The sequence below is a fragment of the Populus nigra genome, chromosome 16, assembly GCF_951802175.1.
Source record: "Populus nigra chromosome 16, ddPopNigr1.1, whole genome shotgun sequence".
Lineage (NCBI taxonomy): Eukaryota > Viridiplantae > Streptophyta > Magnoliopsida > Malpighiales > Salicaceae > Populus > Populus nigra.
Window position 1 is genome coordinate 11,032,997 of NC_084867.1, and position 26,247 is coordinate 11,059,243.

The following is a 26,247-nucleotide window of genomic DNA, read 5'->3' on the forward strand; positions in this document are numbered from 1 at the left end:
TTCCTTTTTAGTTATCTTTTTATATTGCTGTTGCTTTTTATCTAATTAGCCATGCTATTAATAAAAAAAAACCTGTTTTCTTGTAAGAAAAGAATAAAAAAAAGACAATTAAGGAAAATTTTTCTATGATTTTATTCATTGTTTTTTCCTATAAATATCTATTTTTATTATTATATAATTAAATAAAAATAAAATTTTAAAAAATAAAATTATTAAACTGTCCATAACCAAAATAAAAAATTAATCTAGATAAGTTAATCTAAAATATCGTTTTTCAATACTTAAAAAAATATAATAACAATATTATTTTAATTTAAAAAAAAAACTAAATTAGATTTTGATAGGATTGATTCAAGTAAAACTATTAGATTGATTTAATTATATAAGTTAATTTTGTTTAATTTAATTTAAAATCCAAGACTGAATTCTTATATAAGTTTAATAATTTTGCCAAAAAAAAAATAATCTCAGCGTACAGACAACTAACTAGAACAGTCCTCGACCATTCAATTAAAGTCTTTCGTACATAATAATAATTATTATTTTTTCAATGCATGATTATTTTTTAGATTGTGAAGTATCATACAAATATAAAGTCATTGCCCTATCCGGTGTTAATCATGCGGAGGGGACGACTGGTCCACCAAGTGACAGATTTTCAACGTATGATGATATGATCTGATTGCTGGAATTATTTATTTATTTTTCTTATTTAATTTTAAAATAACAAAATCCAAGGCATGTGGTCTTCACTCATAACAACATCATGAGTCAGTGGCCTGAATTATTTGATAAAGACACCCCATGATACTGTAGTGTAGGCCCTTTCCTTGGCGCCTCACCAAATGGGCTTTCATCCTCATCACCAACTTTTTCGTTTTTCCTTTTCAGAACTCCGCGTTTCACTAATGATGATTAATTATCGGTGATTAATGATTAAGTCACCGTCTGTTTTTGCTTTTTCGGTGCAAAGATGATTTTAAAAAAACTTAATTTATGTTGTTTCAAATCAGTTTTTTATTGGTATTTGTTATATTGTTTTGATATACTGTAATGTTGAAGATGAATTTTAAAAAATAAAAAATAATAATATTTTAATATATTTTTAAATATAAAAAAATACTTAAAAAAACAGTTACTATAATGTCAAACGAATCAAACAAACTTAAAGAATGTTGAAGATAAAGATGAAATTAAATTAATTATTCTTTGTAAACTCTTCAGGTTAAAATGTTTTTTTAATTTAAATTTTAAAAAAATTACTAAAAATACCTAATTTAAATACTCTGAAGGTTAAAATGTATTGTTTCAAATTAGTTTTTTTATTAATGTTTTTTTATATTTTTTGATATGCTGGTGTTAAAAATAAAATTTTAAAAATAAAAAAATTATTATTTTGATGTATTTTTAAATAAAAAAACTTAAAAAAATAGTTACTACACTATCAAATAAGCTTAAAAATATTAAGGATAATAATAGAGATTAATTAAATTAATTATTCCCGGTAAACTTTGAAGGTTGAAACGTATTTTTTTAATTCAATATTTTTAAAAATAACTGAAAAAAACTTAATTTCAATACAAACTAATTTAAATATAACTTTTGGCGTGGAAAGAAAGAAAAATTCCTTCACATTTTCTTTCAATGATATATTTTTAAACTAAAAAATGTCCGTTGTAAAAAGATGAGAACTTATAAAATCCTATTAAAATGCGATCATTAATCTGAATTTTAAATTAATCATTTATTTTTATATAGATTCCATGATGATTTTTTTTATTTAATTTTTTTTAATATGAATATTCCTTTCATACAGATGGTCCTTTGTTAAGCATTAACACATATATTCCATCGTCATCCAGTTCTCTATGCATCTGAATTCTCATTTATTATATCATAAATGCTCCTCTGCCTTGTTAAGCGAACTCTTCTGGTGCCGGTGGTCAAATAAGCTCTTTGACCCGTTTATTTTTTATTTTATTTTAAAAATGTTTTTTATTTTAAATCATTTTTAAATATTTTAAAATCATTTTAATGTATTAATTTTAAAAAAATTATATATATATATTATTTTAATATATTTTTAAATTAAATAAATGCTTTAAAAAATAATTACTCCTGTTATTCAAACACCTTTTTTAAAACTATAACGGAGGGTACGGATGGGGTGGGAGTAAAAGTCTTCAGTCCTCTCCTCGCTCCTCTCTCCTCTCATGGCATGGCCTACTGATTTTATACATGTGGGGCATTCTTGTCTTTTCAATCTCAATTTTAGTTTTCAAGCCATCTTTATGTAAAGATCGAATCTTTTCTTAAAGTAAGGAGTCATATCCAAATCATGTTGAACGATATGATGATGTGTTATTAATTATGATGATTTAATCAGATTGGTAATAAAAAAAAGTTTTTTTTTTTTGACAAATTGGTGAAAATAAAGGTCTAAATAAACAATAAATCTAGCCAAAGTCGGCTCTGAATTAACCATTGAAGCATTACTGCTATATATTATCAATGCATGCATGTTGGAGAATTGAATAGGGAAATCATTCAAGGCTACTTGCTGCCATGGACATGGATAATACAAAGAAAATCTGTCTTTAATTTGAAGCAGACTTGGATTCTAGAATCTTTTAACTTACACTTAATCTTTTCATATCTGCAGAAAGACAGGTTTTTTTTTTCTTTTCTTATCCTCAACCTTAAGTCTGCCAATCATAGGAAAGTTTCAGTGAGAAGATGCTGACTCTGCACCAGTGCAGCCATCCAGCTAGCCTGTCTCTCTTATGGTAAGTAGCGATCACTAGTTCCAAGGATATGCAAGGTTATTTTCTTTAAGCCCACCTTGCCAACTTGTGTATATTGGCAATGAAAGCAACATTTCTTGCTTAAGATTCTGTCGGTGTTTATATATTTTCTTATAAAAACCAGATGTCTAAGTACAAGGACAGCTGAGACACTTGGATCTTACATTGGATTGGCAAGTATAATAGAAAATTCCCTCACTAAGATGGTGTTTTTTTATTTATTTTCTGCTAAACCATTTTCACTGCTAGCTGTGTCCATTACTAGAGGAAGTGTTTCGACTTCCAACTGTGCCATTACTAAAATCTCTTCCCATTAATGTTAGACAAAAGCTCACAGTCTTCGAGGAAGACACCATGTGGAAGCCGTAACTGCATCTACTCCAGGTCCCCCCACCACACCAAATCCCTAAGCTTCTCAACATAAATGCAAAATATTCACTGCACTATCGTTCACTAGTTGGTGTTTCATCGGGAAGGAAAAACTTTCATAGCAAACTTTTCGAATTGCCTGTTCAATAGCGTTTTTAAGTCCTATATAGCTTCTTCTAAAGGGGTCAAGCAAGAATCTCTTTAACCTCTCTTCCTGCTTATCTCCAAATATCAGTTTATTATTTGACTCTGTGTTTTCTTTGTTTCTGCGTAGTGGGTAGTTTTGAACCTGTTCCAAAGCTCAGCATTTACAGATTCCTTTTTATGGATTTGAGGTAAATTCTTGAGTCATTGTAACTGAGTCACGTGCAGTTTTTAACAAAACCATACAAAAATCCAACAGTTCATGCTGAAGTTGTGCCAACTTATTTTCATCCTTCACAGGTTACTGTCTGCTTCAACTCTGTTTTAATTCACTAGCAAGTTCTCTTGGTAATCAGTATCTCTTTTATCTGTTGCTTTCAGATGCTTGAAAGCTTCATAAAGTGTGTGGAGTGATAAGAGAGTTCTTCCATGGGGCACTGTAGTTTGTTTCTTCTGTCATGTCTTCTGTGGAGTTTTCTCATTACTGGTACTCATCAATTACAATCCTCACAAACACAAGTCCTTCTTCAGATAAGGAAGCATTTAGAGTATCCAAGTCAACTAGAAATTTGGAATAATCATGGAATGGATTTATGCTATTTATCTCCATCCACACAAGTTAATATGACATGCCAGAACAATGTTGTCACCGAGCTTAGAATTATGGGAGACAAGCCAGCCAAGGTCAATAACTTCGTGGGATTTGCAATTCCAAATCAAACTTTATCAGGAAGCTTCTCTATGGATTCTTTTGTGACCACTCTTTCAAGGCTAACCAGCTTGAGAGTTCTTAGTCTTGTGTCTTTAGGCATTTGGGGTCCCCTTCCAGACAAAATTCATAGGTTGTCTTCACTTGAATATTTGGATTTGAGTTCAAATAATCTCTTTGGTTCCATCCCCCCTAAGATTTCTACAATGGTGAAACTTCAAACTCTTAACCTTGACGACAATTTCTTCAAAGGTACAGTCCCGAATTGGTTCGATTCATTGTCTAATCTGACAATTCTAAGCATAAGGAACAACCAGTTGAAAGGTGCATTTCCATCTTCAATCCAGAGAGTAACCACACTTGTTGATCTTATTCTTTCTGGCAATGATTTATCCGGGAAGTTGCCGAATCTTGACAGGTTAAGTAAACTGAATGTGCTAGATTTGAGTGGAAACAGTTTAGATTCTGATCTACCTTCAATGCCTAAAGGGTTGGTCATGGCTTTCCTTAGCAACAACTCCTTGTCTGGTGAGGTTCCAGGGCAATATAGCCAGCTGAGTCAGCTTCAGCATTTTGATATGTCATTCAATAAACTAAGTGGAAAACTCCCTGCTTCCCTTCTCTCATTGCCCAACATCAGCTACTTGAATTTGGCATCAAATATGTTAAGTGGTTCACTTCCAGATCATCTAAACTGTGGCAGCAAACTCCAGCTTGTTGATATATCTAATAACAGATTAACTGGTGGATTGCCTTATTGTTTGAGTACTGAATCAGGAAATAGAGTGGTAAAGTTTGGTGGAAATTGCTTATCTGTTGATTTACGTCATCAGCATGCAGAATCATCTTGTATAGATGTTCCTGTAAAAAGGAAACCATCTGGAGAGAAAAAAATAGTAGTATTAGTTGGTGTGATTGCTGGTATATTTGTCATTATAGTTCTCCTGGCTTTCGGTCTTCTCATGGTGTGCAAAAGATATTGCCCTCTAGGGATATCGGAGCAGCATTTGTTGCACAAAGCAGCACAAGAGAAATCAGTGACAGGATTCTCCTCTGAGATCCTCTCTAATGCAAGTAGGTCATCCTCTAAAAAAACTCCGTGCAGACATCGCAGAAATTTGGCTTTAGTTTGCAGAATTCAGTCTAAAAAGTTCTTCTGAGTTTGTCGGTTGAATTCTAAAATATATTGCTTAAAGTTGATAGTTTTCGTTTTTACTTTGTCTTCAGGCTTTATTTCTGAGGCTGCAAATTTGGGCATACAAGGTCGCCCAGCTTGCCGATCATTCACAATAGAAGAGTTAAAGGAAGCAACAAACAACTTTAATAACTCTGCCATTTTGGGCGATGGTTCACATGGAAAGGTATAGTGTCTAAAACTTCCAAATTACTGATTTTTTAATGAATGTTTTCAGTAAAAGTCTCAATGGTGATTCCCTTAGATCTTATAAAGCTGTTGATCACTATTTTGTAACCTTAATGGTGTGGCATGTCATATGCTTTAGTAGGATTAATCAAGGAGGTGTAGGTAAAATGAAGTAGAGAAATTAATAGCTACCTTTCATGCTCTGATTTTAGTCAATGTGCCCAACTGAGTTCATTAGTCCCATGCAAGACATGCTCTAAGTGAGGAGCTGTAACTTTTAATAATTCACACAGATTAAGTAGTTTCTCATTCCACAGACCTCATTTCAGTCGCTAGTTGCTAGTTTCCAAGTATTGGTTTTGACACACATGCAGCTGCTAATGCTATGCATGCTATTTGTGGTACTCGTGCTGTGAAATTGAAGTGAAAAACTCAAATAGAAGATCTGCCCATACCCCATATAAATGTAAACATCATGCATATTTAAGTGTATTTTCTTATGAAAGCAATCTAGATCGTATCCGTTAATCACCAAAACTTTTATTTAACATCATTCCTGATCATTTTTAACCATTCCTCTCCTTCGTTTTCCCAGCTTTACAGAGGAACGTTAGAGAATGGAACCCAGGTTGCTATAAGGTGCATACCTTCATCAAAGAAATATTCGATGCGAAATCTTAAACTCAGGCTGGACTTGCTTGCAAAGCTTCGCCACCCGCATCTGGTTTGCCTTTTGGGACACTGCATTGATGGTGGGGAACAAGATTACACTGTGAACAAAGTCTTTCTTGTATACGAATATGTTTCTAACGGCAACTTCGGAGCTTATCTCTCTGGTAATTTTTGGACAAATTCTTAAAGAAATCTTGTTATAAGTGATTGAAACTTGTAAGCGATTCCGAAGCATGATATCCATACACAGCATGCAAACATGGAAGAATCTTGACTTTCTTGGTGACCCCATTTTGAATTTTATAGCAAACCATCCTCTAAAGTCACTCTTATTTATAACTTACAAATCTTTTAGAGTCACTTAGAGCCGGTCTTTTCACAGTTATTTACATGTTGCGGTCAGTATAGACTTATAAATTCTAAGTGCGGCCCTATATGTGCAGAGGACAGTCCTGGAAAGGTTCTAAATTGGTCAGAGAGACTGGCAGTGCTAATTAGTGTCGCAAAGGCTATTCATTTTTTGCATACTGGAGTTATTCCTGGTTTTTTTAACAATCGATTGAAGGCAAACAATATCCTGCTTGATGAGTATGGGATAGCAAAGTTGAGTGACTATGGACTTTCCATCGTCTCTGAAGCAGCTGGAACTTGTGGGGTAAGCTCCTTAATTCTAAGATCAAATGGCCAGCCTTGCAATAAACTCTTGATTGAGTGGTTTATGAGTCTGTGACTTGGGTTTTATTTTCTTCAGGAAAATGGAGAAGGCCCTAAATCATGGTAAGAATTTCCTTTATCTACAATATCATCATGGCATGATCCTCAAGGATTCTGGTTCGATTTATCAAGTTTCAGAAATCATGAAGTGCATGGTTTGAACTAACTTGACCATAAGCAAACTACAAATTCATTCACCTGTGCATAGATAATTACCTACATGTAATCCTTTTTTCCAGGCAATTGGAAAGATTAGAGGATGATGTTTGTAGCTTTGGCTTCATATTACTTGAATCACTCGTTGGCCCTTCAGTATCCGCCAGAAGAGACAAGTTTCTACTAGATGAATTGGTAGGTGCAGAAACTTTTATTATAAGGACTACTTATAGCTACGCTTATGTCCATTTAGCCATTTTCTTCAATATATGCTTGATGGTTTAACGTTGATGACAACTTATCAGACATTACATCAATATACTGCACTTTTTCAGGCATCTTGTAGCAGCCAAGAGGGGCGCCAAAAATTGTTAAGCCCAATTGTTCTGGCCACATGCTCACAAGAATCTTTATCAACTGTGGTTACCATAACGAACAAATGCATATGTTCTGAATCATGGAGTCGTCCATCATTTGAGGACATTCTTTGGAACTTGCAGTATGCAGTTCAGGTCCAGGGAACAGCAGATGGTGAACACCATCGATGAGTTGTATATCAGTTGCTCCAAGAGATTGCCTCCCCATCTTTCGTATCCTCGCAGCATGAGTTGCACAACACAAATTTGAAGCTGTTTACCTCAATCTGAGAATCCAAATACCAATATGCATCGTCACTTTTTCCCACTTTCAAGAATTGTAGCATATGAGTCTGTATCCATTGTAAAGACTAACCAAAGATCAATTAGCAAGGAAGAAATTTACACAACTCATTTTTGCTAATTTAATATTGTTGGAAAAAGCTGCAACAAATGTCAACGTTTCGAGAGATTTCATGTTATTACTCAAGGTTTTACTTCTCCAATATTTCAATCAGAGATGGGTTGAAAGTTGATGTCTACTGCATTGATATGCCAATTGGCAAACAAAATCAGAGTGGAGCCCGAAAGCAGAAAAACGATGATAGTGTTTATAATACAAAGGCTTTACAACGTTGATATGCCATTCGGCAAACAAAATCAGTTTAGACTCTCCTAAATTTACCATTTGAGATTCTTGTGGACATATGTCCAGATGGGGATCGACTGTCCACAGCACAATTCTTCGATAATACTCTCCTCATCTCCCCTTGGTTTTCATTCTATTGTTGGGGAGGGAAAGCTCTTTTCTAGCATACCTTGGAACTCCATGGAAAGATGGAAACCAAACCAGTGATGATACTGTATGTATCTGTTATTCTACAAGAACATTGATCTTCTCATATTTCGCAGTGAACGACTATATGTTGCAGACTTGAATCATCAAACCTTCAGTTCTTTCAATTAGTACGCAAGACAATACATGGAAACCAAACCAGTGATGATACTGTATGTATCTGTTATTCTACAAGAACATTGATCTTTTCATACTTCGCAGTGAAGGACTATATATTGCAGACTTGAATCATCAAACCTTCTTCAGTTCTTTCAATTAGTAAGCAAGACAATACATGGAAACTTGCATTTCCCATCTCATTCGCTATAGAAATTTCCTCCTCGTGACGCTATTCACATTACTTGTATTTACAGTAAAGTTGACATCTCAATCTAATATAGGGTGATAAGAATTTCAGAGCATGCTAGATGATGTGGTCGGTTTCTTTGAAGAGCACGCAGCATTTATGTGTTGTAGATGCAATGCAGCCAATAGCCCCTGCCAATTCTCTGCTGGTGCACTGCCTACTTGAAAGTCAAGAAGCCTTTTTTGTTTCTGGTAATAATCTTCTAGTGGCTTGCTCTGAGGAGACAATAAAAAATTTAATGATAAAAAAAATCCCAAGGCAAACTGTACTGATCCTATCAGTAAGATATGTATAATACAATTTTTAGCAGAATCAAGTATCATCTAAATTGTTAGTGCAATAGATCAAGTACCAAGAACCCTGCTTTAAAGGAAACTACATATTCACAAAAGAAAGGGTTTTGAGTAACAAAAACTGGACATATGAAAAATCTCCAGCAAAACATAAAGGGAAACTAAATCCTCTTTTAGCCCTTTTTTTCCATGTTTTTGTGTGCTGGTTGGCAGTTGTCCAAAAATAATCCACACAAAAGGATTATTACATAAAGGAAACTACATATTCACAAAAGAAAGGGTTTTGAGTAAAAAAAAAAAAAGAACTGGACATATGAAAAATCTCCAGCAAAACATAAAGGGAAACTAAATCCTCTTTTAGCCTTTTTTTTTCTTTCCATGTGTTTGCGTGCGGGTTGGCAGTTGTCAAAAAATAATGCACACAAAAGGAATATTACGTAGGAAACTACATATTCACAAAAGAAAGGGTTTTGAGTAAAAAAAGAAATAATCTGGACATATGAAAAATCTCCAGCAAAACATAAAGGGAAACTAAATCCTCTTTTAGCCTTCATTTTTCCATGTCTTTGTGTGCAGGTTGGCAGTTGTCCAAAAATAATCCACACAAAAGGAATACCATGCAATAGGAATCAATCAACAAAATAACAAGGAAGAAGATAAAAGCACAACCGTTACCTGTTCAGCATAGACTCTCTCTTTCCAGATACCTTCTGCAATGACAGTGGAAGAGTGTTATAATTTATATGAGGTAATATTTCGACCACAGGAATTGGTCACTTCACAAGATTTGGAAAAGAAACTACCTTCTTGGTGTTTCACCAAGGAATCATCAGTGCACCTAAAATTCACGACCAAATCAATCTCCACAAGTTGATCAAGAATCTCCTTCACAGATTCAAAAGAAAATGAAAATAGATCAGATAAATCAGTACCAGGTGGTGTTGACTCTAGCAGATTTATACTTCATAAGCAGCTATCCACCTAAAAACAAATCCCAGAAAGTGCAAAAGACTATAATACTAACCTCAACGACATAAACTATATGTCCTCTATCCCAAAGAAAAACTCCAAGAAAAAGGTACTTCTTAGCATGGAAATGACAACAATGTCAAGTGAATTATCTTTTATTACAAGAACAGGGTCGGTATGTAATGTAGTCATGAGGGGGCTCCACCTCACCCTCTCCCCCAAAATTTTCAAATATCCAGTATTGCTAATTTTCATATTGACCCCTCTAAAAATTGAAGAATCCAGTTTTTGACAATGAAGACTTACAGCTTGTAACCGTGAACGAGGAATTCCATCCAGAATAAAACCAGTTTCACCTTTGTAATACCCATCTTCCAACCTCTTTGATAACAGGCCAAAAATTATATCCTCTGGAACAAGCATCCTACGATTCACAGCATTTGCAATCTACAATCAACAAGCAACCACAGATGAGAGCTTACCACTGTCAAATCTCCATTAAAATAAAAATATCCTTTTTATAATACCACTTAATATAATCAGCAATCTTCAGGGCCACAACTTTCTACCGATTTCCTTTTTGGTTTCAAAACTAACGATAAGCAGTTTCACAGTTTAATCCACAAATCATTCTCAATGTAAATCTAATTAGACACAATTTGTCAATTTTGTGTTAATTTCTCCCCTTCACTTCCTTTTTGTAAAAGTCTTCACCTTTGCCATGATGAATTCACTAATAAATAATCCAAGTAAATAGATAAGCTAAGGCATTTATTTAATTAATTAATTTCGAGACCTGTTTATACAGAGAAGAGCGAGGATTAAGTTCTTGGCGAGCGAGACTAGCCATGGAAATGCAAGGTACTTCCAGAAGCTTCGAGAGAGTCTCAGCATACACGCGCTTCTTCGCGCGTGGGCTTCCTATAAACGCCCACTGCACTCCTCTTCCTGGAACCGAATTTTCTGTGTCATCCATGGCGCCAAGCGGGTTGCGTCGGGGCGGCTCGTTGTAGTAGTAGTAGTCGGGTTCCAGCTGCGCCTCAGCTGCTGCACCTGCAGTGCTGAAGAACCTGCTCAAAGTGATGTTAAACAGACGGTAAACAGCCGGTACTGCCGCTTTTGCGGTGGAGGAATGGCGGCTCAGCGCGATCATGGCGGAGGAAATATGTCTTTCGAGGGAGAGCAGAGTGGAACGGTGGAGGCCTGAACTCAGTAAGAGAGATATGGCAGTGGGTTTTATTAGACTGAAGATTGTTGCATCAATGGCACTCGTTTTGCCTGCCACGTCATTATGAACCCCACCCCGGGGGATATTTTCGCGTTTTTGACTTTTGATTTTTTTTATTTGTACGTAAATTTTTCCTCCATTTAATTATAACTTAGTCCTTGTAGTTTTTTTAAATTAATTTAATAGTTTTATTTTTATTTTTGAATACCTTTTTTCGTGGTGAAGTTTCTTCATTTTACCCAATTATCTTTCCTTTATTCTATTTTTCGAGAAAGAATAAAAAAATAAATTATAAATAAGCATAAAAATATAAAAATTAAATTTATAATTAAAACTAAAGGGAATAATTATACTTTACTCTTCTTTCTCTTCAATTCCTAATTTCTTAGCACCAAAAGAAATAAATTAAATCCGAATCATTAACCTTTTTAATTACTAATCATCCTATAATACCAACATATTTCAAGCTTTTATTTGGTATTGCATTTCAAAACTGGATAAAATTTAATTTTTTTATTTCAAATTTTATTTTTTTATTTTTTATTGTTTTAAAATGCTAATATTAAAAATAATTTTTTAAAATAAAAATATATTATTTTAATATATTTCCAAATAAAATATATTTTTAAATATTTTAAATAACAATTGTTATCATGCTAATAATTTGTATATAACAATTTGTTTGGCCAGAAACAATTGATAACCCGCACTGCTGCGGATTCTTCATAGTAGCTGAAACCAGCAACTAGCTTGCCATAACTTGCAATACTATTTTCATACAGCTTTACCAGAAACACAACCACAGTGAGTGGCATAATTAAGAAGAATGCTGCACTGCTGCTTAGCAAATACACAACAGGCATGAGAGTTTCCTTACTTTTCTACTGAGCAAATGTAAGCACTTAAGAATTGGTGATTCGAGTTTTTCTATAGCATGAGCTCTGGCAAATCATTAGAATAAGAAAGCCCTTGATCTCTCTTCTTTTTACCTTTTGCATCCTTTCCTGTTTACACCCTAACAAAGACATGATACAATGTCAGATTCATATCTTTTCCTGGTAATTCCTGCTTTGAAATCATGGAAGATTAACTAGGGGGTTGTGATATCTTCTCTTGTTGTTCTAGTGGCGGACTTTCGATCTTCAGCTTCTTACTCTTTCCTGTAGTGGGTGAATCATTTTCAGTAGCTAATAACAATCGAGTCTGCATCAAGTCGAGCAGACGAGATTGCAAATGCCTGTTCATTTCCATGACATGATTTGTCATCCTTCTAGCCCATGTACGATGGTCCATGCTTGTTTCTACCTTCATTTGCATGGCTGCAGGTGTCTGTTCTTGCTGCTTACATTCCAAAGCAGAGAAATAAGAACGCATCTTATGCTACTTGTACATATTGAAGAACATAAAAGAAATAACAAAGCAAAATTTATTTCACCACTCTTTATATTGTATAAGATAGCAGATATTTGTGTGTGTTTTTGCAATTAGCATAGTGTATGTTCTCTGCATGTCAATCCATCTTTGCATGTAACCAGCAGCATGAACATACTAGACAGGAGAAAAAGAGACCTCCATCTCAAATATTTGCTGATCCAATGAATTGGTTCTTCTGAGATCCACAGAAGCCTGATGATCCTTGGGGGAAGAACATGTGTGAAGGAGAGTGAGAATCCCATTAGATGAGTTGGCTGGCTGAGGACACTTACTGAGCACTGAAACGCGGAACTGATTGGAAACTCTTCGATGGTTTGATGCAGAATGCAGCGAAGACCGTGGAATCACTACAAGATTGGTTACTGCCCCTGCTTACAGATGAAAACAATTGATATTGTTGTTTGAGAAAGCACAGAATCACTCAAATTTCAAAACAGGAAAACTTTGCAGTCAAACGTTGAATAAAAAACAAGAAACTTCCAATCCACAACACTTAATGAGAATGCCGTGAAAGATGAAACGCTTTCATTCGTTTTCAGATCGTCCACTTAATTGGTACCAGAACAGAACTGTAACATAAAAAACAATGAGTTCTTGAGATTGAGAAAGCAAAAAGGGTCATGTTTACCTTTTTGATGGTTAAATCTTCGTATGATCACCTGGCTAACGACATCCCAGAGACAGACAGTGCAATCCTCAGAAGCAGATATCAGACCCACCGAGCTGAAGGTCAAAGCCATTATAGATCCACTGCATTGAGGGCAGGAACTTCTTAGAATCATTCAATATAACTATCAGATGCTATTGGGGCAAGATATGAGAAGAATCATGCTAAAAAATCTAAATAATTGTTGGTATACATGAAATATCTATCCACCAACTCATATGAAGATAACTTGGGTGAGTCAGTCATTGTCACAAATCTCAGATAATTTTTTTATGCGTAATCAGTCTGACAATTCAACTGCACATTTCAGAAACTTGAAGCAATTGGAATTTTCAGTTAGTTCTAAAACCTGATTTGCTAACTAGAAACAGTAACTTTACATGTTAGACTTTCAGATTTTCCTTTGTTTTCCTCTACCATTTCTATTATATCGAGGGAGTTTATTCTTCAATAAATTTCAACAAACTTTATTCATCATACATTACTTGTGTCCTTTTAGAGCAACTGGTTCATCTCCGGCAACAGCAAAAGGATCCTCCAGGAGTCCAATATCAAGCACGCTAACAAATATTCTTCCATCCATGCTTCCAGCAAACAGGAGCTGCTCTGCTGGATCAGTGACGATTGCAGTTATCCCTAGTGGATAATCCTGAGTTTGTATAAGCCTACCTGAGAACACGTCCCAAGCCTAGAAAAGTCGAAAATATATCCTGTCCTGAGCATAAGAAATTTCAATGCTAAATTTATATGAATTGTAAATGAAGCTAATACATGTCCAGGAACCTTGCATGTAGCATCAAGAGAACTTGATATAAAAGTTGAGTTTGCAATGCCTGATGTTGTCAACAGACCGGTGATGGAGGATGTATGCTCCGACGAGTAGTGCAACAATGAACATGAGCTTCCAAAATCTTCTGTATCTAGCAAGCTTCCATCAATTTGATAATCAGTATGATGCATAAACCATTCATATGATTTGGTCTTTAAACTTCTTTTCTACAAGTGATAAAAGGAGTTGGCAGTAGAGATTCAATCTTTACCTAACCATAGACCACACACAGACCACACCATCTTCTGAACCAGAAATAAGAAGAGAGTCATCATTAGAGAAAATCAAGCATTTCAAGCACCTGGAATGCGCACGCCAGGTTTTCAGTAATCTTCCACCTGCAACCTACGAGTTATAACAATCTTATTAGAATTCTATTTTTCAGAATTGGGACAGTATATTACGAAGTCCAAACTCTAATTTTTACCATCAAGTTCAGCAAAATAAAAACAAGAATCAGTATTTTTTATCATAGAACATGAGAAAAAATGCAGTCAAGATAAGTTTTAAAAGAACTCGTCGAAAGAAACAGAGTTTTGACTTCTTGACAGGATAGAACATATTTCGTTTATATAAGTGGGCTCTTTCCATTTTTCTTTTTCCTCCTCTTATTCAAAATAAAAAGCAAGCGCTTAGCAAACAAACCTCCCAGAGGTAAACATTTCCAGACGGAGAACCACCTGCAAGAAACAGGCCGTCCTTGGTGCAACCAAGTGGCCCGATGGCTTCAAGCGGGTAGCTTCGAAGAGGTTGTTGAGGCTGAAATATCAGAACATAAAATGAGCAAGATTTTTATAGCAATTCAGAATCTCTGGCTTGATTTCGTCTACTTTTCCCCATTTTCTAATACGTTTGTGGCAGATCAGCAAAAAAAAAAGAAGCAAAATCTAAAAAAATAGAAAAGTCACTTCCATCATATTAGTATCTTACCAATTCCAACCAGAAACTTATTACATCTAATAGCTAAGAAAAGTAAATGTGATTGAAGTATGCAGAAAACTTTTTATAAGATCTGCTTCATGCAAATAATTCTATTCCCGTGTCTGGGAAGGGAAATTGAGGAAATTATAACAGAAATCAAAACTATTTGGAAAATCTGAGTTCATCTGTAGACATCAATTATATAAACAAATTTATATTAATGCAGAATCATAATTCAAAATTTTCAAAACCCAATTCAGGTCTTCAACTACCCTACTTAATACTTCTGATGGGCTTTCGCTGCTAAATATAAAAAAGAACCTCCATGATCCTCGATAAAAAAACAAACGAAAAAAGAAGACATTACAGTAGCTAAAAAGGAGAAGCAGCCTACTTGATTCAATTTCTTTAAGGGATCCAGGCTTTAAGTGCAATATCCACCAAACCAATGACGATCAAAAGAAAATCACAAGAAATTGCAAGAAATTATTGAGTGAAATTGATTCATCACTAGAGACTATAGACCAATTACGACAACAGATATTTAGGACAAAAGGAGTTTTGAGGTTTTGTTACCTTGTTCAATGACCAAGTGAAGATAGCCCCGCCACCAACAGACCCATGTTTGTTAACCTGAGAAGCTACAAGAAACTGATCTCTCAGACACAACAAGCCATGAAGAGGAGAGGCACAAGTTGGTATATGCATAATACGATCTCCTGTTTCCATATCCCACATAGCTATCCCCGTCCCCATATTCCTATCACTACACACCACCAAAACCTCATCGCTTCCATTTCCCTTTCCCATCTCTCTATCACTACGCTCAAAATGGAGTATTTTTTACACATGATATAAACATGTACAAGCATATATGGAGAGAAGATGGTGGCATCTGGAGAAGCTATGCATGCAAAGGGTTTCCTTAAGGGACGGGCAAGGGTTGAATGACGCATGGCATGCAGGGTTGTGAATGAGACAAAGGTCGTTGGGCATGGTTGCTAATATACATGAGTATAATTGCAGTGAATGAGTAAGGTGGGTCAGTGGTTATGCCAAGGGGATTGCATGCAGCTGATGACTAATTGCGAGGTGCTGCCAATGTTGATGGGTTAATAAAGAGAGAAGGACAAGATGTGGAGGTGTTGGGTTTCAAGTGACGAGGTAGGTATGGATGTGTATGAATGAATGAAATGGGGTTTGCAATGTTGAAATTCCATCTTTAATTTTTTTAAAAATAAAAAATTAAAATCTATGCATATTTGTTGATAATAGAAATAATAAGGTTACAATTAATTTTTATAAAAAAAATAAATTATTATAAAAAGATGTTGTCCACGTGAATGAGAAAATAAATTCACTACAATAATCAAATGACGTCTATGACCCTGAAAAAAACACTTGTCTTAGGATTAGGGGTATTTTTATATTTTCACACGGTTTATTAGTTATTGTAGATTAGACTGGGGGTGTTTTGGTCTATTCAATATTTTAATTACAGTAAAATAACAAAAATACTCCAGGAAAAAAAGAATCAACACAACAGGGGCAAAGGTGTCTTGATATTTTTATTTTTTTTATAAACAATCAAATTACACATAGGTCCACACACTTGGATCTGGCCTTGCAGGGCTACACGCGAGTCGTTACTTGATTGGGCGAGGTGCTAAGCTTGGCCTACCAGAACTAGCAACACCTAATCTAATTTTTTTTATTTAAAAAAAATATATTATTGATATTTTTTTCAAATAAGTTTTGGGTTTATGTTTTAATTAGTTTGTGATGATTTTTTAATGATAGTGTGTGAGTTTAGTTTTTAAAGAGATAGGGATAATTCATCTATAATTTTTTCTTATATTAGATTTGTTTATATATATTGATTTGTTTATAAATTTTTTTCATATGTGTAACCTTGATTTTTTTTTATTTTTATTTAATTTTTATATGTGTTTTGGTTTCTATTATAAATTTTATGTTTTTTCTATTACAAATTTATTTTGACATAGAAATTCATTAAACACAACAAGGTAAATTTCTCTTGTTGCGATGTTAAATATTTTGATCTTCATTTATCGCTTAATTTTTTACAGCATCTCAGTATTAGATTGGTGTTTTATTTGCGATCGTATATTTTTTTATTATATAGTTAAATAAAAATAGTTTTGGAAAAAAAATTATAATCTCACTAGAGTCCATGACCTGGTTCACAGGTTTAGTGTGCTAGCTCGGGTTACCTGGTTCACAGGTTTGACAAGTTCATCTGCTAGCCAGATAAGTTTTTTTGGTTTTTGATCTATTGATTGTTTTTAATAATTCTTCATCGATTTTATCCTTTAATATTGGATTAGTTGTGAAATAAACTGCATGATTTATTTCTTTTTGCTTTCTTTAGGGTTATCTTTGTCTTAAATAAGTTTTTATTTTTAGGTTGATGTTCAATTATATGACCATCTATTTTTATCATATAATTAAAAAAAAATTATAAAAACAAATTATTAAACTCAATGAAGTCCATGACACAGTTTGCTTGGAGAATAAGATCGATTTAATCTGTCATTGTCTCTATAGTTTTTGTGAAAAAAAATTATCATCTTAAAGTTTTGTTAAAAACTAAGTTATATTTTTATTCGTTATCAAGATTGTATTTTAATTCATGAAATCAATCAATTTAATTTGGGTTAACTCTTAAACGATTTAATTTGAAACTCGAATTAGACAAAAAGATAAAATGTAAGATTTCAAGATTGACTCATTAAATTAGGTTTAATAACATAGTAAGAAAAATTACTCACCCTTTTAATATATTTTTTTACATTTTAAAAAATTTATCTAACTCATCTAATAACTAGTATTTATTAAACCATGAAGAAAGACAATATCATTTAGCTCGATGTAGCTCTTAAATGGCTTAGTAAATATTAATGTTAAAATCTTATTGGTCAATACAACTAACGTTGTTAAATGAAATATAGCAAAAAAATATAAATTACAAACAATAAATAATTTCTAGAATCTATATCCATAATAAATATTAAAGAAATAATTTTAGGATAGAATATATATATATATATCTGAAAAGTAAGGGGTACAATGATAGTTGGAAGGTGCTAGTTTGCCGAAGCCTTATAGAAATTGTTTATTGTAAACCCTAATTTTATTTTTTTCAAGACGAAATAAAAGTAGATGTTTAGTGTGAAAAGTAAAAGGAGAGTGAAAGCGAGTGGCTTTTAACTGATACAACGTGAAAAGACTTTCTTTTGTGTTAAAGAAAAAATAAATAAATCCACTTTGTGGATTTATTTTAAACCACCACATAGTCAATAGTTTGTTCTTTTATTGTTTAAGTTTCAACTTTGTGGATTAAAAAGAGTATTACGATCACATTTTTTTTTTCGAGGGGCCACAACTCTTATATGTATATGAGTGATTTGACTCGTATTTAACCATGGGTTGATTAAATTTTTTCTTTGGTAAAAAAATAAATATGTAATATTTTTTAATGTATTTTTTAATATAAATTTTTTTGAAATAGTTAGACACATATTTAATTAATTAAATCAATATGTTATATTGCAACACTGGATATGTACCCAAATATGTTTTACAACTTTGTTTTCTATAATAAAGTTTTTATTTACTTTAATGATTATCCATGATAATAAAAGGTAAAAAAAAATATTAATGAAAGATAATTAAATAAAACTACGAAGTTCAACTATAAAACAACTCATTCTTGAATGGATAAAAAACAATCAATCTAATATTAAATAAAAAAATCAAAGTAAATTCAATAAGGAACGGTAGATAAAAAGAATTAAGATAATCTGAATTATTTTTAAAATTAGTAAAAAATTCTATAACAAGCAAGCAAATAAAAATAACGGAGTTCAATGTCCAATTGAATAAATGATAAAGCCTGAAACCGTAGTTTTGAAACTCGGCCCGGCCCAGTGGGTCGACCCGGAAAAACCCGGTTGCAACTTGTTGACTTTTATTTTTTTTACTAAAACGACGCCGTTTTGAATTTTTTTTTAAAATAGGTATTGACCCGGGCGACCCGATGAACCGGTCAAAACCCAGAACCTCGCCCTTAGACCGGGTCGGGTTTAAAAACTATGTCTGAAACTGAAAAAAAACATGAGTTTTTTTTAATCAATACAACCTTCTAAACATAGGTTAATCTCTAAAACTCGCAACTCATGAAATCTCATACTCGAGCTCTATCAAGAAGGTCAATTACAAACCAAACTAATATTAAAGAATGAAATAAAAAAATAAATTTAAAAAAGACTGACATGAAAAAAAAGTAATAAAAAGAATGAGAATCAAATTTTATAGGAAAGAAAACCTAAGAAGGACAAAATTGTAAAAAAAAATCAATCTAAACATTATCTCAAATAAAATAATAGCAATCAAAAGAATGAGGACCAAATTTGAAAGATAAATGAAATTGAAAGTGGATGAAATTGAAAAAAGAGTTTCAATTTTATAAATTAATCAAAATAAAACAAATAGTTATAAAAGATTGTTTCTGTCAATCCGGAAAATTGTTGGCCACATGAGCCGCCTTACAATAGAGAGGAGGCTGAGACGAAACTAACGCCACCACGAAAGACGGTGTTTGTCCACCAAACAGCCATGCACGTGCTACCATGTAAATTGCATGATTCAACAACTTTTTTCTAACATATATATTAAATTACAAAATTGCCCCCGGGTCGACCCGATAACAACAACAACAACAACAACAACCACCCAAGTGAAATGACAACAATGCCCCTAGACATAAGCTATAAATATTTCCACTTTTAAAGACATGCAAGTCATTTCATTGTTCTTAAGAAATTAAAAAAAAAATAACCTTGTGTGGAAGCCTTGCCAAATTTTGAATCTAAAGATACAATGATCATTTTACTATGCATTAAAAAGAAAAAAAAATCTTAATTATCCCCTTTAAATTTGGAAATGACAAATGTATCCCTATGAAATTGCCGAGTTACCCTTAATATGTTTTATTTTTTAGGGCCAAAAGGTGCTTTTACTTTGGACATACACAAAGTTTTTTAAAAAAAGCCACTAGTTTTCTCCGTATTTTTCATTTTGATCCCTTATCTTTCAATCCCACCTCTCTCCTAACAAATTAGCCTAAATTGACTTACAATTTGATCCAACAAGGGCTAAATAAAAAAAAAAGACATTATAAATAATAAGTCCATAATGTTTTGTGTGGAGATCCATAATGCATTTTGCACAATAAATTTCCCATGCCATTTAAATTTTCTTATAATTACTTAATACCTCTAAAAGAATTAGGATGTCAACTCACCTCCTCCTTCACTATTCATATGGGAGGTGACCTTTTTTTCATATATTTTTTTTTATTTTCATCCTTTCTTTTTTAATTTTATTTTTCAAATTTTTCTTATTTTGAATCTCTCTATAAATTGTTTATGTTGATGCTCGATTTTACAAGCATATATTTTTATTATTGTATAATTAGGTAAAAAAAAAGAAACAAAGTTCTTAAATGCAGTGAAATCCATAACAGATTTGAAGGGTTAAGCTGTGAAACCCAAGTCGATTCAATATATTGTCATCTTAATATTAGAAAAAAAAAGGTCATCTTGAAATTTTTTAAAGTCAGACCACATTTTTACCGATCATCTGGGTTGCCTTGGGACCTGTTAAGTTAATTGGGTCATATCAGAATAACTCTTACGCGATTTAATTTTAAACCCAGGTTAAAAAAGAACTTGAATCATGAGATTTCAACATTAAACCATTGAAGCAGGTTTAATATGAATGTCAAATAATTCACCGTGGCATGGACATATTTGTTACATATATTTATTTATTTTGTTTGAGCTGCAGCATAGCGTAACCTTGTAAACTAGCATACTCTTTAATAAATTAAAATGTAAGTAGGAGCCAACACCAAAAAAAATTTAGAGATTAACTACTAATAATTATTTTGTAGGTCCACTTGGAAGATAAAAATGGATGATAAAAGAAAAAATAATAAGAATATTTCTTTATAGATTTTCTCTCTCTCTCTCTCTCTCGTTCCTCTTTTATTCTTTGTCTCTATCTCACTTATATAATAAATATCACATTCAGAAAGACATGACTAATTTGTTTTTTTTTTTCCTTTTTTCTACATAAATTTTTCAACAGGAAAATAAATAAATATCACACTCATCATTCATCTTCGTACGGAAGGAGAGACACTGGAAAACATTAGGGCATGGATGTATGGAGAATTGGAAAACTAGAGAACCCGGTCGGTCACTTTCACCATGCATGCTTTTCCCGCCCAAGTGGGCTAAAAAGGGAAGCTCGCGTGCTGGTTCAAGCTGACCACTGGCACAGGCAAGATGGCAAGCTCTTGAAAGCAAAGTCCTTTACCACTTTTGTAGACTCTATGGCCTTGAGTTTTGACTTAAAACACTCATTCCATGCACACTCCCACACAATACTTAATATTTTTAATATCACCTCATCCCAAGATGGGAGTTGGAGATCCCTCCTTTTTCTTTTAAAAAATGTCATTGCTTTTAATTCCCAATATTTAACTTCTTAATCCCATTTTCACCATGAACTTTTCATCTTAAAAAAAATTCAATTTGGGTCAATTTGGAAAATGCCAATCATTTAATGTGAGTCATTATTAAAAAAAATACTAAAAGGGGAGAAGGTTTTATTGTAACTCTAGACATATTGATCCCGTGGATTAAAATAGTGACATTATTATTTTGTCCTTATCAACAAAAAAAAAACCTTGGTGGTAAGGGTAGCAAGGTAATTTTGATTTTTTCCACGATGAAATGACTAAAATATCATTCAAAGAAAAAGATATTGAATTGACTTGCAAGGGTTGTTTAGATTTTTTTTGTTTTAATTAACATAGTAAAATGATCATATTGCATTTGAATTCAAATTATCTTAAGCTTACATCAAGGGGATCTTTGGTCTTAGTGTTGTTTTTTTATTGTTATCAAGTTGGATAAGGGATAATTTAATAATTCAACATATATAAAAATATTATTTAATATTAAAAACTGATGACGCATGTCGTTCACGCAGACGCATGTGGGTATGTCCGCGATCTTTGGATGACATGTGTAATGTCTTTCGGTGGACAAACGCTAGCTTTCGCAACGACATATGAATCTTCACAGTGGCCCCTGGGCGGTTCGTGCGACTAACATCCCTTCGGTTTGTTGGCGGTTGCCATTTCTTTTTTTTATTCTTTGTTCTCTTTTCCTTGATTTCCACACATAGCACTGCAAAATTTCAAAGTAGCTCTTCAATTTATTTTTCTTCCGGATTTAGTCCCTATTCTTTTTATTACTATTTTTTTAATTTTCAATAATTCATATAATTAGAATCGTCTTATGATTTGTTTATATATTAGATTTGATCCTCATTCTTTTTATGGCTATTTTTTTTTGATAATTTTTTTAATTGGATTTGTTTTTCAATTATACCCCTCAATATTTTATTTTGTTTTTATGTTAAATTTGATCTTTATTCTTTTAATTGCTATTTGTTTTGTTTTAGATCATTTTTTATTGAAACTTTGTTTCCCAATTTCATCCATCGATATTTTATTGATCAAGAATTTGGATTCATATTTTTTTTTTGAGTTTTTCTTCTATAGTATAATTTTATCCTCATGCCCCAAATCATGGGTTCAAAAGATTAATCTGGGTTGATCTAGGTTTTTTTTTTTAAGATTTGTTTTCTATTGATTTTTTTTATTTCATCCTTCTATACGGTTATCTTGATCTCATGTGATGGGTCAAGGGTTAATCTAGATTGACTCAAGCCAAGTTTGTTTTATTTGATTTATTCTTTTAATTGATGTCTTTTTTTGTTTCATCTTTAAATATTAAATCAATTATAAATTGAGGTTCTTGATTGAGTTCAGGTCAAAGATTTCACGGATTACAATTTCACCCACCTTAATTTTTTTTATTTCCTATTAGATTTGGTCCCAATTTTTTTATTGTTATTTTGAAAATTTTCTTAAATTGATAAAAAAGAAATTATATTACATCCTTCAACATTAAATTGATTAAGAATTGAGCTTCCTGATTAAACCCGACTCTAGGATTTCATGGGTTATGAGTTTTGTAGATTAACTCAAGTTTAAGAGGTTCGCCTTGGTTTACTTAGTTTTTTTTTTTTCAAGTTCATATTTTTTCAATTTCATCCTTCAGAATTTATTCAATTTGAGATTGAGCTTTGCTATTTTTATATATTTTCTTTCTATCAAATTTCTCACTAATTTTGAAAATAACTTAGGTTATCTTAGTTATTTTTATTTGTCATTCTTGTGTTGAATTTACTTTGGGAAATTTTTTAAATTTATATTTTTTTATTTCATCTTTTAACATTGAAAGTTAATTATTTTTTTAGTTCCATCCTTTAAGGTTGAAGTTGTTTTAATATTGGATTATGGGTTGTAGAGATTGGTTGGCTATTCTAGTTTGCTAGTTGATTTTTTTGTTTATTTTTTAATTGACTTTTTATCATTTTATATTGGATTTATTTGGTGTTGGACTTTTTTTTTCTCCTTTTTGTTGGCCTATCCCAATCTTATAACCTGACTTGCATATTTAACCTATCTCATGTCTTGGTTTATATATTTAGCATGTTCACTTAGGTTGGCTAGTACTGGTTATTTTTTTCTTATCTTTTTTTAGTTTTTTTTCATCTCGATAACCATTTTTTTTCAAGTTCCCATGATTCATTTTTTTTAAAAAAAAATTAGCTCATCTACTGTTGTTATCTTTTTTAAAAAAATTATCTAACTAAATTATACCAATTTTTTTCTTAATCCAATCTACGCCCCAAGTTGCATTTTTTTTATTCCTTTGAAATACACTGTCACCCAAGTATTTTTTTAACCAATAAAAAAATATTTCAGCTAATAATGTCACGCGGGTCCACATATCTAGTTTGGTCATTAAGTATATGCTTGACATTGTGGTAGCTTTTATTGTTACAGTTTTTAAAAAATAAATTGAAGAAAAACACTTTTAATTATTGTTTTAAAAAATACGTGTTTAGTTAAAATTATTATGAGATGAATTTTTACATGAAAAATAATTTTTCATAAATAAAAAATAAATTATTTTTATCTTTTACAAAACCAAGATTTGAATTGTAAATTGTACAGAGAATGAAATGCAAAATATAAGAGCTGTATACTTAACCAAACATTTTTTCTCTGAGTAAAAAGTAAAACATAATTACCAAACACACCTTTAGCCTCCACTGTAACAACATAATAGATGGAAGATTATGATAAGATCGTAAAAGGAGTAATGGAAGAGAGAGGTACTCAAAGCATCAAACTGATAGTAAAGGTAGTCAATCAATGGAATCGATGTTGTACAGAAACATGCGTAGAAATAGCAGTCAAAAAGCTGATAAAAAAAAATGGCCATGTTTTTATCCTCACTTTAATTAATTAAATTATATTTACCATCATTGTGAGGAAGAAGTGCAATTATTATCGCCATATGGGTTTCTGGACTTGTCATGAGAATCACACTGGAACAATTATGAGATCCTCTTCTTTTACACGCAAGCAAAGACATTATTTAGCGGCATTTACGAAGAGAGAAAGTGATCGACACAAAAGCAAGTGTCGCAGAACAAATTCATGGATTCAAAGGTTTTACTACATTAATTATATTTAGAAGGGCTACTACTAATAAAGTGTCTCATTCCTAACAAATACGCAGGAAATAATTTCCTTGGCTTGCTGTTATACATTGATAATTTTGGTTTTAATCTACAATTTGAAGCTAGAACTTAGAAGTATTCAAAATGACTAGGGATCTGATATGGTTCTTGTCTCTCTTTCTTGCTCAACATTGGTATGTGAGCTCTACTCCTGAACCTGCAAAGATCAGTAGGAGACTCTGGTGGCTTGATTGACCTGATCAAAGCCCAGTTCACACCTTTGAAGAACTCGTGCCTCTTGATTTCCACAGACCCCTTTAAGCTCCCAATTCTCCTTTTGGGATTCTTCACTAGAAGCTTGCCTACAAGGTCTTGAAGTTTCACCATCTCTTCAAATTCTTTGCTGCTATTTACACCTATTCTTGGAAAGGTTAAGGGCTGTTTGAGTATGTTAATCAAGGTTTTTTCGTTGTTTTCACCTTTGAAGGGTGTTCTTCCATATAACATCTCGTACAAGAACACCCCAAGAGTCCACCAATCCACCGCACTTCCATGGCCCTGCCCTGATATCACCTCTGGTGCTAAATACTCGTGGGTCCCAACAAAGGACTTTGATCTAGCACTGATGGGCTCGGCTACCAATTCTGTGTCAACTTCTTCGTTATAACCCTGGCCATCAATTTGTTCTGTAATTGTAGTTGTGATTCTAGGTTTCCTTTTCTTGTTGGGAGATGAGAAACAAGATAGGACAGGGTGTATAGGTGTAGCGCAAAAGGTTAAGGGTGCGAAACTAGTGGTTTCATTCTTGTGACGAACAATGGCTTCCAAGCTGGGTTTAGACCTTAAAAGCTTTGGGACAACATCACATTTGAAAGAAAGATCAAAATCTGAAAGCATAATGTGACCGTCTTCTCTGACAAGAACATTCTCCGGTTTAAGATCTCTGTAAACAATTCCCATCATGTGTAGATATTCCAGGGCCAGGAGAGTCTCGGCAGCATAAAACCTGTAGATGATAATCATGATCATATTCAGGACAACAGGCTACATTAAGGAAAAATGAGAAAGAAAAACCTGAAAAATTACTACTTACTTAGCAGATGAGATGCTAAAGCGCTTCCATGGCTGGCGTTGTCTTGCAGCATACAAATCTCCACCAGGACAGTACTCAGTAACCAAGCAAGAGTAATGAGAAGCCTCAAACTCTGCATAAAGAGTAGGCAAAAAAGGATGATCAAGCATACCCAGAATTTCTTTCTCCATCTCAGCTCTCTGCAGCTTGTTCCTTATAGCAAGTGCCTCTTTATCCACCACTTTCATGGCATAAAAGCACTGTGGCAAACCCACCACAGGGTTCCTTATCTGGCAAAGATAGACATTGCCTATATCTCCACTGCCTAAACGGCGTAGGAGACGAAAATGGTCGAGACCAACTCGGCCTGTTGCTCTTTGTAGCCGCTTTATGGCCTGCCATGCGGCTTGGTTAGCCTTGTGTGGCTTCATGTAGGCAGTGCTGCAGATTGAAGCACTATCAGCTACAGATGAAGAAATAGAGATAGAACTTCGACGGCTACCGAAGCTGAGGTTGCTCATCCAGCTCCGGCTAGAGTCAGGTACAGTGGTGGAGGAGGAGCTGCTATCATAGTCGGGGAGGGACTCATCTCTAGTCGCTTTGGTAGTCATTATTTCTTGGTGAAGAAAATACTTTTGGTGATGCAGGA

General features: G+C 33.2%; 4 protein-coding genes across 11 annotated transcripts; 1 reads left to right on the plus strand and 3 right to left on the minus strand.

Moving 5' to 3' along the window:
• Positions 1 to 2,574: 2,574 nt before the first annotated feature.
• Positions 2,575 to 7,697, plus strand: LOC133675737 (probable inactive leucine-rich repeat receptor-like protein kinase At3g03770). Of its 8 annotated transcripts, none has more exons than XM_062097206.1 (9): positions 2,575 to 2,786; positions 3,448 to 3,508; positions 3,618 to 5,100; positions 5,254 to 5,387; positions 5,985 to 6,225; positions 6,505 to 6,716; positions 6,813 to 6,838; positions 7,015 to 7,126; positions 7,267 to 7,697. In XM_062097206.1, the coding sequence occupies exons 3-9, from the start codon at positions 3,747 to 3,749 to the stop codon at positions 7,477 to 7,479; spliced, it is 2,292 nt and encodes a 763-aa protein (XP_061953190.1). In that variant the 5' UTR covers positions 2,575 to 2,786; positions 3,448 to 3,508; positions 3,618 to 3,746; the 3' UTR covers positions 7,480 to 7,697. The 8 variants fall into 8 exon arrangements, with proteins under 8 accessions (XP_061953190.1, XP_061953193.1, XP_061953188.1 ...); XM_062097209.1 differs by having other exon boundaries at positions 3,699 to 5,100; XM_062097204.1 differs by lacking the exon at positions 2,575 to 2,786 and adding an exon at positions 2,948 to 3,357.
• A 111-nt stretch (positions 7,698 to 7,808) lies between these two features.
• LOC133675738 (probable adenylate kinase 7, mitochondrial) lies at positions 7,809 to 11,019 on the minus strand. Its single transcript, XM_062097210.1, has 5 exons — positions 10,548 to 11,019; positions 10,058 to 10,198; positions 9,586 to 9,667; positions 9,458 to 9,492; positions 7,809 to 8,704 (listed from the first exon to the last, which is right to left on the minus strand). The coding sequence occupies exons 1-5, from the start codon at positions 10,902 to 10,904 to the stop codon at positions 8,537 to 8,539; spliced, it is 783 nt and encodes a 260-aa protein (XP_061953194.1). The 5' UTR covers positions 10,905 to 11,019; the 3' UTR covers positions 7,809 to 8,536.
• A 652-nt stretch (positions 11,020 to 11,671) lies between these two features.
• LOC133675077 (protein ROOT INITIATION DEFECTIVE 3-like) lies at positions 11,672 to 15,942 on the minus strand. Its single transcript, XM_062096356.1, has 8 exons — positions 15,407 to 15,942; positions 14,555 to 14,668; positions 14,121 to 14,254; positions 13,864 to 14,008; positions 13,566 to 13,768; positions 13,042 to 13,163; positions 12,549 to 12,781; positions 11,672 to 12,317 (listed from the first exon to the last, which is right to left on the minus strand). The coding sequence occupies exons 1-8, from the start codon at positions 15,638 to 15,640 to the stop codon at positions 12,066 to 12,068; spliced, it is 1,437 nt and encodes a 478-aa protein (XP_061952340.1). The 5' UTR covers positions 15,641 to 15,942; the 3' UTR covers positions 11,672 to 12,065.
• Positions 15,943 to 24,467: 8,525 nt separating this feature from the next.
• LOC133675652 (protein kinase PINOID 2) lies at positions 24,468 to 26,247 on the minus strand. The gene is made up of 2 exons (XM_062097100.1): positions 25,620 to 26,247; positions 24,468 to 25,532 (listed from the first exon to the last, which is right to left on the minus strand). The coding sequence occupies exons 1-2, from the start codon at positions 26,207 to 26,209 to the stop codon at positions 24,656 to 24,658; spliced, it is 1,467 nt and encodes a 488-aa protein (XP_061953084.1). The 5' UTR covers positions 26,210 to 26,247; the 3' UTR covers positions 24,468 to 24,655.

What these genes read in the sequence shown, in the direction of transcription:
- LOC133675738 (XM_062097210.1), bottom strand. Translation starts at nt 10,904, where the DNA reads ATGATCGCGCTGAGCCGCCATTCCTCCACCGCAAAAGCGGCAGTACCG. An exon ending in GCTCTTCTCTGTATAAACAG is followed by an intron (nt 10,199 to 10,547) that starts GTCTCGAAATTA and finishes TGTTGATTGTAG; the next exon opens with ATTGCAAATGCTGTGAATCG. An exon ending in CTCGTTCACGGTTACAAGCT is followed by an intron (nt 9,668 to 10,057) that starts GTAAGTCTTCAT and finishes GAATCTGTGAAG; the next exon opens with GAGATTCTTGATCAACTTGT.
- LOC133675737 (XM_062097206.1), top strand. Translation starts at nt 3,747, where the DNA reads ATGGGGCACTGTAGTTTGTTTCTTCTGTCATGTCTTCTGTGGAGTTTT. An exon ending in AAGCAGCTGGAACTTGTGGG is followed by an intron (nt 6,717 to 6,812) that starts GTAAGCTCCTTA and finishes TATTTTCTTCAG; the next exon opens with GAAAATGGAGAAGGCCCTAA. An exon ending in GGAGAAGGCCCTAAATCATG is followed by an intron (nt 6,839 to 7,014) that starts GTAAGAATTTCC and finishes CCTTTTTTCCAG; the next exon opens with GCAATTGGAAAGATTAGAGG.
- LOC133675077 (XM_062096356.1), bottom strand. Translation starts at nt 15,640, where the DNA reads ATGGGAAAGGGAAATGGAAGCGATGAGGTTTTGGTGGTGTGTAGTGAT. An exon ending in TCACTTGGTCATTGAACAAG is followed by an intron (nt 14,669 to 15,406) that starts GTAACAAAACCT and finishes CTGATATTTCAG; the next exon opens with CCTCAACAACCTCTTCGAAG. An exon ending in GAAATGTTTACCTCTGGGAG is followed by an intron (nt 14,255 to 14,554) that starts GTTTGTTTGCTA and finishes TATAACTCGTAG; the next exon opens with GTTGCAGGTGGAAGATTACT.
- LOC133675652 (XM_062097100.1), bottom strand. Translation starts at nt 26,209, where the DNA reads ATGACTACCAAAGCGACTAGAGATGAGTCCCTCCCCGACTATGATAGC. An exon ending in TTTAGCATCTCATCTGCTAA is followed by an intron (nt 25,533 to 25,619) that starts GTAAGTAGTAAT and finishes TATCATCTACAG; the next exon opens with GTTTTATGCTGCCGAGACTC.